Below are 15,948 nucleotides of genomic sequence, written 5' to 3'. Positions count from 1 at the left end.
CATCAAGACAGACTAAATACCCATATAGCTAGCTAGAATAATGATAGCAATGAAAAAATAGTGAAAACAATTGTAAAACACGCCAAAAGTAGTTCTTGTAAGCTCGGGCATCATCTGCATCTGTGTACAGTGGTAGTAGTGCATCGCCGCCGTGAACGCAAACCGGATGCCCATGAGGGTGTACCGGATGAGGTCGGTAGCCGAAAGACGACTCCCCTGACGAAGCGCAGTGCCGTCCTCCTCTTGTTTCTCCTGAAGCTGAACCTTCTTCTTCCCGTCTGCCACCATACGCGCCTTCGCCTCTGCCGTCAGCTCCTCTTGTTTTTCTTGAAGCTGAACCTTCTCCTTCCCGTCTGCCACCATCTGCGCCTTCTCTTCTGCCGTCAAGGGCTTGTGGAGCTCGTCGATGAATTCCTTGGAGTGCTCCATGGATTTCTCCTGTAATTGCAATGATCTCTGAAAGTCGTATCTCGTGGCTGCAGATCGATTTGCAAGAGGCGCAGGTGCGGTACGTACTTATATAGATCGAGTAGTAGTAGTAGTAGGTTAATTAATCGAAGAAACAGAGCCGGCATCGTAAGTAGCCATAGGTTTGGTTGGGTTCGGTTTAGGACTCTCGCGTGTGTGCTTGTGATCTCTCGATTTCCGCTGAACGATTTGGCCGCGGCCATCGATCACCCTCCGATCTCGGACTCGCGGGAGTAGTAACGAAACGAGAGATCAATTTATTCAATCTCCGAGGCCTCATGAGCCAGCCCGTCAGGTCCAGCAACTAAGGCCTACCTCATGACAGGCCGATTCACCCAGCTGCTTGGGCCTCCAATGCGCGCGCACGCGACGTGGCCGGACTCTACGACGACGTGACCCCCGCGAGTTGTAATCCACTTCGCCTATCGATTCCGTTTCAGTTTCTTCTACTATCGATTAATCTACTACCACTATAAATATTGCACAAACGTACGACCTCTCCAATCGATCTGTAACCATAGGCAAATTAAGCTACATTGATACCAAACAAACGTTAGAGCATATTGAGATTATTCATGGAGCACTCCATCCATGAGCTCCACAATGATTCTTCTGGTGCAGATTCCGGCTTCAAACCTTCGATGACAAAGTTGGCGGCGGAAGGGAAGAAGACGCAAGGAGAAGAGAAGGATGCAGGCACTACGGTTCGTCAGAGGAGTCGCTTGAGGAGCTACGTCATCGGCCTCATCCAGTTGGCGCTTCTGGCGGTCGTACAATACAACTATTTAGGCCATTCACAGTGGGATGATCTGTCATTCAGCTCAACGCTGCCACATCTGTGAGATTTTTCAATCCAGTGCCACGTTTACTTCTAGACCCACTAAATTGAAGTCCGCGTGACCAACTTTGGTCACACGTTCTTCGGCTCAAAAAGCGAGAGAGAGAGAGAGGAGCTCCGAAGCCAGAAAAGTAGGGAAAAAGCATTACTTGGTGGGCCCACTTTAGATACCCATGCTGCCATGCATTGTGAGCCGAGTAGCTTTGAGCGTGGTTTGCTTACGTGGAGGTAGAAAGCCCCTGCTGATTCCGCGGCGCAGTGTGAATGGCCTTACAGTTAATGGCCGAGCATCGAGGAACAGACGATCTTTTCTGCAATCTTTTCACATGTTCTCACTATATTCTCATCATTGGCCTTATTCTAGGTAAACTCAAGGACTACTCGTCTTGATGGATTGATTTTGAGTAATGTCATCTTTTAAGTTCTATACTTTTTTCAATTGGTCCTTTGTTTGTAGGACCAAGCTTTAGTTTAACAAATATTCATTATATATATTATATATTGTTTCATGTGATAGTATTGTTTTTGATGTATTTTTTCTAGGCAGTGCTTGTTCAATTTTTTGTTACGTAAATGTATGCAATATGTTCAGCATAGACTCCAATTCCCTGTAGCTGCATTACTATTACTATCTACCTATCAATCAGGTAGTTTTGTAAAATCAAATTTAAAAAGAAAAAAACAATAGAACGACAATGAGCATCAATTGACTATTTTACCAATGCGGGCTGCAGCCAGCAGACTTTTGGTTTGTAATCTATCCCTGCTTTAAAAAAAAAGTAACAATTTTACCCATGTCACAAATCATTTTCATCCGTCGTTACGTCACTCGTGTCCGCATCGTGCGTCATCCGCGTCACTCCAGCGCCAGCTCTTGCCTCCAGGCTCCAGCACCAGTTCAAAGATTTCATAAACCAAACTAACTTCGGTCTTGTCAATCGAAGAATCAAGTTCACAATTCACATGCCAAATGCACAAAGCCACGGATCAGGCCAATGCACAATCTCACTCGCTATCGATCAAAACAGAGACACGAAGAACGATCGCGCATGGCAAGGAATCAGGTCGGTCAATGTCTATCACGAATCACAAAGCTCTAGCAACGTACTGTGCTACTCCCTGAACTCAACGGCTGCGCGGCGCCATCATCTGTTGCTGTTACGCTAGCATGAGGTGCAGCGCCACCAGCTGCTGCTGCCGGACGAGGGCGCTGACGTGCTCCGACTGCCGCTGCTCGTCGGCGAGCAGGAGGTTCTCCACCATGAGCCGCTCCTCGGCGCGGGCGGCGCCGGCGCCGGACTTCCGGACGGCGACGTTGAAGGCCAGCACCAGCTTCTCCACGTAGACCACGTCCTCCTCGTTCCGAAGCAGCCTGCGGGCAAATCAAATCAGTCCATGAACAGCATAGTCACTGTATATGGTTTTTTTTTTCAGTGTAGTTAGCTGGATGAAAGCAACGGCGCATAATTAGCAACGTCATAATCCTAACAGAGACAGCAGAAGTTTATATGCTGAAACTTAACATTGGTTTCAAATCACATACAGTATGTTCTAATGTGCGGTGACAGAAATTATACTATCTGAAATTGATCATAACCAAAACACCTAATCAGCATTATTAATCAAGGATCAATGTCCCTGTTAATGCAAAATGCATTGTTCTCAATGAAGTTAGCCAAACATTAGGTTCCAAAGCATTTCGTCAGAACACACGATGAAACGGAAAAATCAAAGTTGCCGATCGTGCCCTTTTCCCCGTTCATCCATCACCGGGAGATTAATGAACAAACCCAGCGAACAATTCTGAAACTCCTCAATGTTTTTTGCGTTAAAATTGTTCGTGGATTGATTTGCAAGCACTAGAAGTTTGGCTGTCGTCGATCCAATTCCTCCGAAGAAACGCTTCTTCGGAGAATGTAATATCTAACGAATCGTGTGCAGTACAGGAATGATCAGAAATTCAGATTCGCCGCACCGAAAACCTTAAACAATCGCGAATCCCCCTAAAACACGGACGAAATCTTGCAAACGCAACTCGACAGCGATCAATTTGGGTGTTGTTCACCGCAGCGAGGAACTAATCCAAAAAAAAAAAAAACAGGAGAAAAGCAACGAGGCGGCGCGCGGCGGAGAGACGGGAGATGGAGGAGGAAGAGGAGATTGATCGGAGCAGGGGAAGCACGCGTACCTGCTGATGGCGTCCTCGACGGAGGCGAACTGCGTCGTGAAGTCCGGGTTGCATGCCTTCCGCGCGTCCTCGTACGCGATCTGCTCCGCTGCCGCGCGCTCCCTCGCTCGCGCCTCCTCCTCCGGGTCTGCAGCTGCGGCCTTCTCCGCCATCGCGCGCGCCGAGGAAGACACCGGGGCCGGTCCAGCTCCAGCCCCGGCCCCGCCGAAGCCCTGAATCTTCTGCTGCAGCGGCGCGACGTTCGGCTGCTTCCGCTTGTGCTGCCTGGCGGGACGCGGGCCCGCCACCATCGACATCCCCGGCGGCGAAGGAGGAGGCGCCACACCCGCTGCAGCGCCACCGAACCCGATCCCCTGCTGCTTCTGCAGTGTGGTCGTCGGAGGCGCGAGGATCGTCGACGGCGGCTGGATGGCGAGACGCGGCCCCGGCGCCATCGGCATCCCCCGCGGCGAAGGAGGAGGCGCCACCGCTGCTGCAGCGCCGCCGAACCCGATCCCCTGCTGCTTCTGCAGTGTGGTCGTCGGAGAAGGTGCGAGGATCGTCGACGGCTGCTGGTCGATGGCGAGACGCGGCCCCGGCGCCATCGGCATCCCCCGCGGCGAAGGAGGAGGCGCCACCCCCGCTGCATCAGCGCCGCCGCATCCGATTCCCCGCTGCCTCTGCTGCTGCGTCTTCGTCGGCTGCTGCTGCTGCACGGCGAGACGCGTTCCCACCGCCATCCCCCGCGGTGAGCCCGGCGGCGCGCCGTGGAGGAAGCCGCCGCCGGCGCCGGCGCCTCCGCTCAGCGGAAATAGGTGAGGACGAAGGCCGCCACGGCGGCGGCAACGCCGATGCGGACGATGCGGATCCAGACCAAAATAACATGTGTGAACCCGAAGAAGGTGACGTAGATGAGGAGCAGCTGGCTCCAAATCGCAGCGAAGGCGAGGACCCAGCGGAGAAGTCGGGGGAGACATCGCGCCATCATCCTTGGGCTGGCTGGGCTGTGCGAATTGGGAAGCAGGAGTTTGCTTTGGGTGCAGGACTTTCTGTGCTCCACTGGACTCGCTTTAAGTAGCCGAGCCGACAGGGAAAAACCACCGGACGCCCGAGCCCATCAGGTCCAGCAACTACCTGGCAAGGCTGATAGGCCGATTCGGCCCGCTTGGGCCTCCAATGGGCCGCAACGCCACACGGCATCCCTGAGACCTGTGGTTTCCGGACTCTACGACCTTAGAGCATCCCCAGCAGCTCTGGCGTATGGAAGCAAAAAAAGAGGCTCCAGCAGACACTCCAAAACATCCTCCAAAAATAGACATCCGCCAAAACAGGATTTGGTGTTTCTCTCTCCTCACGCCATCCAGTTTTCCCGCCCCCGTCCGGATCGATCCCACCTTCGCCGGCCGCCGTTGCACGTCCCTGTCCTCCCTCTTCACTTGGCGCGGCAGTGGGGTGGCGTGCAACATCGCTGCCGACGTAGCAGGAGGCGGCGATGGTGGTGGGGGAAGGAGGAGGTGGCCGGCGGCCAAGGCGGCGGCTGTGGGCGACGACGGCGCAGCGAGTGAGACAGGCGGCGACTGGATCGACAGCCAAGGGCGGCAGGGATGGCGACGCTTGGCGTCTGGGGGGCGGCGGGATCCGACCGCCGCATCCGCCCGTCGCATCCGCCTCCGCTTGCCTCCGCCAACCGCCGACCGCCGCATCCGCCTCCGCCTGCGCCCGCCGCCCGCTTCCGCCCTCGCCTGCGCCTGCCCGCCCCCCTCCGCCTGCGCCTACGCCCACCCGCCCCCTGCCTCCGCCCGTCGGCCGCCCCCTACCTGGTAGAAGAGAGAGAAGAGAGAAGAGGAGTGAAGAGAGAAGAAGTGTTGAGAAAGGAGAGGTAGAAGAGAGAAATTAATTTCAAATATATGGCAGTTGAAAGATAATTGTAAAATATAGGATGAAGGATGTAATATAGATTATCTGCTGGAGTAAAGAGAAATATGGAGTGAGAATCTTTTTGGAGGATCATCCAAATAACAACATGGAGGAAGAAATTTAGATAAGCTGCTGGGGATGCTCTCAGGGTGTGTTAGCTATGGGTGCTGTTAGCTGGCACGTGCGCGTCAGCAGCGAGCACCTCCCTAACTACTTTATAGGATTACCTCCCTAACTACTATATTGTATTACTTAACACTAATGACGAGTAATTAGGGAACATTCTTAAGATTTTTTTTCTTTTATGGGGAGATTTTTTTACTAACAAATTGAAAATTTTTAAGTCAGATTTGAAAACTTTTGATTTAAGATTTAAATTTTAAAGTCAAATTTTGAAAACTTTCCACTCGGATTTGAAAACTTTCAACTCAGATTCGAAAACTTTCAACTTGAGATTCAAAAACTTTCAAGTCCAGATGTGAAAAATTTGAAAACTTTCAACTTGAGATTTGAAAATTTTCAACTCGAGATTTGAAAACTTTTAACTCGAGATTCAAAAACTTTCAACTCGAGATTTAAAAACTTTCAAGTCCAAATTTTAAAATTTAAAAGTTAAGATTTAAAAATTTTAAAGTTAAGATTTAAAAATTACTAGTAAACTAATCACTAGTAAAAAAACTAATCTAAACTAATTATGTTACCGTACGGTACGATAGGAACAGCGGAAAAAGAGAGAGAAAGAAACAGCGAAATAAGGAGAGAAAGAAACAACGAAAAAAAGGAGAGCGCACGCGTGGGCCGCGTGGGCCGGAAATGCGCGTTGGCACCGCGTGCGCTAACTAGCCTTTTCGGTTAGCTATTACCTGTTCCCAATCGGAACCCTCCGCACGAAAAATGGAGCGATCCATTAGCGCGTGATTAATTAAGTATTAGCTAATTTTTTTTAAAAAATGGATTAATTTGATTTTTTAAGCAACTTTCATATAGAAACTTTTCAAAAAAAACATATCGTTTAGCAATTTGAAAAACGTGCGCACGGAAAACGGGAGAGAATTGTTGGAAAAAGGGGTGTCCGAACACACCCTAATCTACTTCACCTATCCTTTATAATCTACTACTACTCTCTCCGTTGCAGATTATAAAATATTTTTGACTAAATTTATAGAGAAATAGAGTAATGTTTATAATACTATATCAATATTTGAATATATTTTCACAATAAATTTATCTTGGGTTAAATTTGAAGCAAGATTAAAATATCTTATAATACGGATGGAGTATAACGGCTCAGATTCGGATTCAGATTCCATGGAGGATTTGTATTTGCCCGTGCCTGTTTCCATACCGTAACGGCTCGACATGTGGGGAATTATTTTCTTAGAAATTTTATTTTGAAAAAAGAGAAGTGCTTACACAGTACACTTCTATATCTATACTACTTAGAAGCCAATCGCAAACACGCGGAATGTGAGCCGTGGATCGTCAAATTCAACATGTCAGATCGCTTCTCTCCCTCCGCATCGAGAGCGCCTCTTCCTCCCCTCACTTCGCCACCGCGTAAGTCGTAACTCCCTCCCTCTCGCCCGGTTTTCCCTCAACCCCACAGATCACCAGCCGCCGCCGCCGCATCAGGGCATCGTCGCCATTTTTGCTGTGCCCTACGCCCACGAGGCCACGAGTGGAGTTCGTCGCCGACGCCACAACCGACCGCTCGCGGCATCCACGCCGCACCTCCCTGATCGTCACCACCGTTGCTCCATTGATCTGGTCGGTAACGATGGAGGAGGCAGCCTTGAGTGGGAAGCGGTGAGGTTTTACCATTTTTGCGCACGCGGCTAGATTGAAAGGATGCAATTAATGTGTCCTGGCAATCAGGCAAATCATCCATCTCCAAGTCCGACCGCTGACGCTCGATCTGAATCCTCTGCCTGAAAATGGGCTGCTGGCCGGTGTGTCGTTCCTCGCCATCCCCTCCGCCACAATTCGGTATCTTTTATGCTTAATAGATTTCTCTTTGTTGATTCCTCTTCTTTTGTTCAGGTAAATTAGGCAGTTCCAGAGCATAGAGCAGGAAGAGAGTCGGCACCATGACTGTGAGTCCATCTTATTAGTCATTGCTGCTGTGTTCGACTGCTCCAAAATTTTCTTGTGCTGTTGTCACCCCTACCTCCTTTTTCTACATCTGCTACATATGAAATAAACAATGGGAAGCAACTGATAGGCTGCAAATTATCCATCCTATATATTGTTCATCAAGTTATGCTCATGCTGCACGTATTTCAGATTGAATTGATAACTGATGCATTGGAGTGACAGTAGAGCAGTAGAAATTTGCTTGCAAACCGGTTGGCTGATTTTCTGTAAGTAAATGGCTTCGAAATATTTGGCTTCTGCATGTTTGCCTGTATCACTGCATGTTATAGGGGATAAGTTTGGATATTTACCTAAACATCTGAGACATACGTGTGCAATGCTGATATCTTAGAGCAATTTTGCTAATAGCATATGGTTTGGCAAAATGTTTCTTTGGTTTATTTTCATGTTAAATCTGAGTAAGTTTATTTGCCACCAATTTATCTCTTTCTGACTTTCCCTAATGGCCTAATCCCTTCTTCACATGAACAAAAAAGATAAGAGGGTGTGTTTAGTTTATGCTAAAATTGGAAGTTTGGTTGAAATTGGAACGATGTGACGGAAAAGTTGAAAGTTTGTGTGTGTAGGAAAGTTTTGATGTGGTGGAAAAGTTGGAAGTTTGAAGAAAAAGTTTGGATCTAAACTCGGCCAGAGTATAGTGGCTTTGTTTTCCTGCAGCATTTTATTACTTTATTTCTCCACCTCTTTGAAGGCAAAAGGGAGGTGTTAGCTGAGTGATCTCCTTTTTTTTCTCTTTGATTGTTTTAGAGCTCTGTATATCAGCATATCCTTATCTCAGATTAAATCTTTTGTCACTGTTTTGAAAAGTAAGATATCGTGCCAGCATATCTATATTACTACCAAAGGATTTCTGCTTACAGCACTGAAAATGTTTGTTCTTATTAGTCATCCAACTGAATATTTTAGTCCCTTTTGCCAGAATGCTAGATGTAATCCAGGGAAAATGTCTTTAATACATTATGTATTTACATAAACATTGGCTTCCTTAAAGTTGAGACTTGGGAGTGATTACAATCTGTTCTGTGCATGCTTTCCCCAAGTGCTAGGGCTAGAATCCTTACTTTAATTTGTTGAGAACTGGCGATGTCATTTGTACATGATTCAAACACAAATATGTTATCTGGTAAACAATTATTTGAGTCCCTTTGTAGAGTACTCAATTTTAACACCGATGCATCCTGTGTTTGTATATCTTAACAATGGATGCGTTATTGTAGATTTTAACAATGTTCCTCTGTATTATGTTTGCAGCGCAAGGATTTTCATATCATGGTGGTACACAGGTAAGTACCTTTTTGGACTGCAATATTAAGCTTTGTTCTAATAATTTCTTGCTGCACATCTAGAATAAAGACCCTGGTATGAGTGAGTTGTCTAGCAGTTATACAAAACATTGAGAAGCCCATAGTTGGTCGGTACCATTCTAAAGGTTTCTTCATTGACAAGCTCAAGTGCCGTAGCTGATCTAGATCAGCTTGGCGCCGTCGTCTTAGGCGCAGTAATTTGAAGAACTTGCAAAAAGAAGCACTCTACCTGAGTCACTACTGTTATCAGTTAAAGCAAAGGTTCATGGGGGCATTTCAGCCTTTTGTAGAGTATTTTAAAGATAAATGGTGACTATTCATTATATTGCATAGCATGAACAACTGACTGGTGTTTGAACTATCTTAAGAACTTCCAATCATATTCTTTTTACAAATTATTGTGTATTCAAAATTTCAAATTAGACACCGCCGCCACCCACCACCTCCTCCCTCCCCCGCCTAGATGAGTTGAATTGTTCAAATTTTTGAAATATTGGTAAGTAAATATGCGGACACCTAAGATAAATTTCAAATTTTTACTTTTCTGCAGGTTGCGCACTGGTTTGAGAAAACAATCGGTGATGGTACTTGCATATTAGTTTCTGTTGCGTCACCTATGGGTTGTTGATTTATTGGACTGATCCAAGTCACTCGTTTAAAAATGATTGGAGTGTGTTTTAAAGCATCCTACCTGAATTTGTTGTTTACTTCACAAATCGCTTGCAATAGTGGATGAATGGTGAGGACATGAATGGAACATAACCCTCTTGCTTTGCCTTTCAACAAGTGCAGTCAAGTTATGCTGAGGATGGGGAGCACCTGCAGAAGGCACAAACCTGCTACCCTTGGGGCAAACAAACCCAAGTGCCTTGCCGAGGTGGAGGAAGAGGAGGCAAAGGCAGAGGAGGCCCATAAGGAGAACACATGGTGGGCGGTTGCTATCGGTGACCTGTGATGGCTATCGGCAAAGGGAAGCAGCAGTGCAAAAAAATACGCTTCCTTCCTGTAAGGGAAACCTGCAAGTTTATATGCCATTCTATCCCCTTGTGCTATTATGGATAGAGGTTCTTAGGGTTGCGAGGAGCTTTAAATTTTCAATGGTTTCAGATGGTTGATAGTTCTTAAAATGTATTGTGATCGATATAATGCAAGGGCAATATAAAAGGTATACATTGTTTTTTTACGTTTCTTATCAATTTTGCAACAGTACATAAACATGATTTTTTTAGGTTAAGCGTGTGGAGATCGAGTGGTCTCTTTGAATGTGGGGCTATATTAAGGTTTTGTTATAATTTACACTTAATGATTACTTAACATTATTTTACTCGATGACTTAAAATGGATACATACTTTTGTCCCGTAGCAAGGCACGAGCACTCAACTAGTACCTCTAAAAATTCCTAACTAATTGTTTCTACACAGCTCATTGTTGAACAACGAAACAGCCAACTCCACAATTTTTTTTATAACGACTCAGTACGAGACGGTGCGAAGTTCTATTGATAGAGCGAAAAAAATTACAATAGAAATCGTAACCAGGGAAACGAAAATATTTTTTTTCCCACGATGATCAATGATCGTAACGGGAAAAGACAACCACACATATGCATAAAAAAACAAATATGCATAAAACGGTACTACCATATAGGACAAAATATACTTCAAATATTTATTAAAGTAAAGCTTTGATCTTACAAACAATAAAGGACCTATTAGAACTTAAAAAAACAAAACGATATTATTGGATTAAGCCATCAAGACTGACTTAAATACCCATATAGCTAGCTAGAATAATGATAGCAATGAAAAAATAGTGAAAACAATTGTAAAACACGCCAAAAGTAGTTCCTGTAAGCTCGGGCACCATCTGCATCTGTGTATAGTGGTAGTAGTGCATCCGCCGCCGTGAACGCAAATCGGATGCCCATGAGGGTGTACCGGATGAGGTCGGTAGCCGAAAGACGACTCCCCTGACGAAGCGCAGTGCCGTCCTCTTGTTTTTCTTGAAGCTGAACCTTCTTCTTCCCGTCTGCCACCATACGCGCCTTCGCTTCTGCCGTCAAGGGCTTGTGGAGCTCGTCGATGAATTCCTTGGTGTGGTCCATGGATTTCTCTTGTAATTGAAAGCCGTATCTCGTGGTTGCAGATCGATTTGCAAGAGGCGCAGGTGCGGTACTTATATACTAGATCGAGTAGTAGTAGTAGTAGTAGTAGGTGGTTAATTAATCGAAGAAACAGAGCCGTTATCGTAAGGTAGCCATAGGTTCGGTTTAGGACTCTCGCGCGTGGCGATCGAGTCGTAGAGTGCATCATCTTTTCTCGGACTCGCAGGAGTAGTAATAACGAAACGAGAGATCAATTTATTCAATCTTGGACGAAATTAAGATGGTAGCAAGATGAGAGACAGAGCAACAAGGCACGTACGTACCTCTTGTTGTCGGCAGCGGGTGGGGGTGGGTGCGGCGCCCTCGTTCGTGTCCCCATCTGATGGAACTTGAACAAGAGGATTATCTCTCCCGGAACAAATTCTGAAATTTCAAGCCACATTAGTTCAAAGATTTCATAAACCAAAACTTGGGTCTTTGTCAATCGAAGAATCAGGTTCACAATTCACATGCCAAATGCCACTGCTCAGCTCTATCTATATATGGACCAAAAAAGAGTCACGAAGCCAACAAAAACGATCGCGCATGCTCGATCAGATCATTGTCTAGCACGAATCACGAAGCTCCCTCAACGGCTGCGGCGCCATCTCGGTGGCCGCGCCACCCGCCTGCCCCTCCTCCGGTTGTTGCTGCTGCTGCGGCGGCGGCGGCACGGCATGCACGGGCGCCAGCCAGTACGCCGGCCCCAGCGGCTCCGGTTGCTGCGGCTGGTCGTGGAACAAGATCGCCAGCTGCTGCTGTTGCAGCGCTGCCATCATCTGTTGCTGCTGCTGCTGCTCTAGCATGAGCTGCTGCTGCAGCGCTGCTTGCTGCTGCTGCTGCTCCAGGAAGAGTTGCCGCCGCTGCAGGGCTTGCTGCTGCTGCATCCGTTGCCGCTGCAGCGCCGCCTCCTCCTGCTGCTGCTGCTGCTTCTGCAGCGCCACCAGCTGCTGCTGCTGCTGCCGGACGAGGGCGCTGACGTGCTCCGACTTGCGCTGCTCGTCGGCGAGCAGGAGGTTCTCCACCATGAGCCGCTCCTCGCCGCGGGCGGCGCCGGCGCCGGACTTCCGGACGGCGACGTTGTAGGTCAGCACCAGCTTCTCGAACTCCTCCGCCATGCGGATCACCTCGGCTTCGCGGTCGTCATCCCACTCCTGCACGCTCGACTTGTCCTTCGCCGGCGGCTGGTCCTCGACGTAGATCTCGTCCTCCTCGTACTCCGCGTACACGTTGTATGGAAGCAGCCTGCGGGGCAAATTAAAACAGTCCATGAACAACATAGTTACTGTACACATACTCACTGTATATGATTCTTTTTTTTTTCAGTGTAGTTAGCTGGATGAAAGCAACTGCGCATAAGAAACTTCTTGGCCCAATACAGAATTCAGAGATTGGCAGCAATACTTGATATGAATTTCAGTGTTTTCTTTCATCAAAAGTGTGAACATACATACATATATGACAGCATCAATCTTATATGTATTGATATGAATTTCACTGAATCATTGGGAATTTGGGATACCATGCGGTGAACATACATACATGACACTATGATGGCATCAGTCTTGGACAAGTGTTAAGAATTGTGTGCTACATCATCATTATTGACAATGCAGACATGAACGAAAGAAGATAAAAACAGTTTTGGTGATCAGACGGGTAAAGATTAATTAGCATGCCACAATTCTAACAGAGACAACAGAAATTTATATGCTGAAACATTGGTTTCAAATCACATACTGTATGTTCTAATGTGTGGTGATAGAAATTATACTATCAGAAATTGATCGTAACCAAAACACCTATTCAGTATTATTAATCAAGGATCAATGTCCCTGTTAATTCAAAATGGATTATTCTCACAATGAAGTTAGCCAAACATTAGATTCCAAAGCATTTCGTCAGAACACGATGAAACCGAAAAATCAAAGTTGCTGATCGTGCCCTTTTCCCTGTTTTAATGAACTAACCCAGCGAACAATTCTGAAACTCCTCAATGTTTTTTTCGTTAAAATTGTTCATGGATTGATTTGCAAGCACTAGAAGTTTGGCGTCGACTCAAATCCTCTGAATAAACCCCTCTTCAGAGAATGTAACATCTAACGAATGATCAGATATTCAGATTCGCTGCACCAAAAAACTTAAACATACAAGCCCGAATCCCCTAAAACACGGACGAAACCTTGCAAACGCAAGTCGATCGCAACTAGGAACCAGCGATCAATCTCGGTGCTGTTCACCGCGGCGAAGAAGAACTAATAAAAAAAACCAGCAGAAAAAGTTTAACGCTACGAAGAGAAAGTGAGGCGGAGACGGGAGGAGGAGGAGGAGGAGGAGGAGGAGGAGGAGGGAGATTGATCGGCGAAGGGGAAGCACGCGTACCTGCTGATGGCGTCCTCGACGGAGGCGAACGGCGTCGTGATGTCCGGGTTGCACGCCTTCCGAGCGTCCTCCGCCATATCCCCCAACGCCATCTCCACCGCCGCCAACATCCCGCTCGGCGGAGAAGACACGGGCGCAGCTCCAGCTCCAGCCGCGGCCCCGGACACGCCGATGCCCTGATTCTTCTGCTGCGGCGGCGCGAGGGTCCGCTGCTTCCGCTTGCGCTGCGGCTGCCTAGCGGGACGCGGCCCAGACGCCATCGGCATCCCCCGCAGCGAAGGAGGAGGCGCCACCCCCGCTGCTGCGCCACCGCCGAACACGATTCCCTGCTGTTTCTGCCGCGTCGGCGTCGGCGGCGGCGGCGCGAGGATCGTCGACGGCTGCTGCTGCTGCATGAGGAGACGCGGCCCCGTCGCCATTGGCGTCCCCCGCGGCGAAGGAGGCGCTAACCCCGCTCCCGCTGCGCCACCGCCGAACACCATTCCTTGCTGCTTCTGCGTGGTCATCGTCGGCGGCGCGGGGATCATGGACGGCTGCTGCTGCTGCATGGCGAGACGCGTTCCCACCGCCATCCCCTGCGGCGAAGGCACCCCCATCGCCCCAGCCCCGGCCCCGCTGAAGCCCTGATTCTGCTGCGGCGGCGGCGGCGGCGCGAGGGTAGGCTGCCTCTGCTTCTGCTGCGCGGCGAGACGCGGCCCCACAGCCATCGTCATCCCGCGCGGCGAAGGCGCCACCGCCGCTGGTCCAGCGCCGCTGAACCCGAATCCCTTCTGCTGCTGCATCATCGTCGTTGTCGTCGACTGCTGCATGGCGAGACGCGGCCCCGCCGCCATCCCCATCCCCCTCGGCGCCGAACGCGCCGCCACCGCCGCCGCACCAGGGCCTGCGCCGCGCCCGAACCCGAACCCCTGCAGCGTCGTCGGCGCCGGCGCGGACGGCCGCCCGAAGATCATCGACTGCGACATCTGCTGCTGCTGCTGCTGCATGGCGAGCGGGCGCGGTTGCCGCGGGGACGCCGCCACCGCCGCCAGCTGGCGCGGTAGGGCTCGGGCTCGCTGAAACTGCTCGGGGGTCACCAGCTTCCCCGGCGCCACCAACACCATGGGCACCTGCTCGGGCTCCTCCTCCTCCGCCGCCGCCGCCATCGCTTCCCGTCTCTCTACTCTCTCTCCCTTCTCCTCTCCCATGTCTCCTCTCTCTCTCTCTCTCTCTCTGTGTTTTTTTTTTCTTTTCTCCGCGGGTTTATTTTTGGTCGCGTGATGCAGACTTGCAGAGATACAATCCGCTCGTCCTTGCCGGGCTGAAGCCTGAAGGTCGGTTAAAACCAATACTTATATCGTGATGGTGGTAAAATAAATTTGGGAATCATGAAGAGGTGCGGGAAATGGCCTATCGAGATATTTTGCCTATGTTTGAGAAAGTAACGGCCTCAATTTTTTTTATTATGCTTATACTTATTAATCGAAATTTGAATTTTTAATATTTAATTTAGAGTTGGTTTTGATATTTATTTTCAGTATTTGCTTTTAGATCATTAAGAACACGTCTATAAAAATTTTATTAATAAATTATTTTTTATTTGTAAATATGACGTTTCGTTTGATTTCTCAAATCAGCCAAATAATGGGAGTATAAGATCCTTATCGGTTAAACTAATAAGCCAAAACAAAAGCAAAAAATTGATTTGAAGCTAATTTTAAGATATTTTCGACATAATTTCTTTTTACACTAACTTTTAAGTCGCTACGAACAAATATATACAAGTTTTACTTATAAATTAATAATTTTTATTTCCTAATAAGTCGTTTTAGCTTTTTGGGGGATATGGGTAACCGATGAGGCTTTAAGATTCTGAAAAGCAGTTGGTTGGTAGCTGGTTTTTTTAACTTCTAATTTATTTTCTGGATTCTATAGGTACAACTTCTCATAATCTAGGTGAGAATATGTCGAAGCTGCTATAGCTAGAAACTCCTCTAAATTGGATATTGGGCACATAGTTGACCGTTAACGGTTATATCAAGAAACACCGAAAAAGGACACATGGTCAAGTAACCGTTTACACGGTTAGCAATAAAAGAGAAAGTTATACTATAGTTTTACAAATGTGGTTAGCATTTAATAAGAAATTGTGATAGAAACGTGGAAAGTAGAGCCGGTTAATGTGTTAACCTTTCACTATCGTGTTTGCATGAAAATATAAATGTGAGGATCATAAAAGGTAGGAAAAAATAGATTTAAGCGCTTATTGACGATTAATGGTGCTTAAACTATGATTAAAACATGAGAGGTCGGTTCGAGACACAATGTCAAACGACCCCTCATGAAGACTAAAAAAATAAAAGAGAAAATTATATAGTTTTACAATTAATATGTAGATGTAAAGGAAACAAGGAAAACGGTAGAGCCATTTGATGTACTTATTGTCTTGTTTATGTAAAAATGTTAGAATGATGATATATATATATATGTATGGTTTTTCTTTCTTTTATCTGTAAAAGAAAGTATCCTACCACGACTGTCAGCGGTTACATGGAGCATGGAAAGTTGCTCTGAATGGTCAAGCAACACCTACCG

At 47.5% G+C, this 15,948-nt stretch overlaps 2 protein-coding genes across 2 annotated transcripts; both read right to left on the bottom strand.

Annotated features, from left to right (window-relative positions):
• Window positions 1-2,211: 2,211 nt before the first annotated feature.
• On the bottom strand, window positions 2,212-4,403 carry LOC9267337 (uncharacterized). The gene is made up of 2 exons (XM_015779654.3): window positions 3,495-4,403; window positions 2,212-2,678 (listed from the first exon to the last, which is right to left on the bottom strand). Exons 1-2 carry the CDS (start codon window positions 4,211-4,213, stop codon window positions 2,465-2,467), a joined length of 933 nt encoding a protein of 310 aa, XP_015635140.3. The 5' UTR covers window positions 4,214-4,403; the 3' UTR covers window positions 2,212-2,464.
• A 6,991-nt stretch (window positions 4,404-11,394) lies between these two features.
• On the bottom strand, window positions 11,395-14,676 carry LOC107280636 (uncharacterized). The gene is made up of 2 exons (XM_026024675.2): window positions 13,375-14,676; window positions 11,395-12,237 (listed from the first exon to the last, which is right to left on the bottom strand). The coding sequence occupies exons 1-2, from the start codon at window positions 14,559-14,561 to the stop codon at window positions 11,559-11,561; spliced, it is 1,866 nt and encodes a 621-aa protein (XP_025880460.2). The 5' UTR covers window positions 14,562-14,676; the 3' UTR covers window positions 11,395-11,558.
• Window positions 14,677-15,948: the final 1,272 nt, after the last annotated feature.

The sequence above is a fragment of the Oryza sativa genome, chromosome 4 (assembly GCF_034140825.1).
Source record: "Oryza sativa Japonica Group chromosome 4, ASM3414082v1".
NCBI classification, from domain to species: domain Eukaryota; kingdom Viridiplantae; phylum Streptophyta; class Magnoliopsida; order Poales; family Poaceae; genus Oryza; species Oryza sativa.
This window is presented reverse-complemented; position numbering and strand designations above follow the sequence as displayed.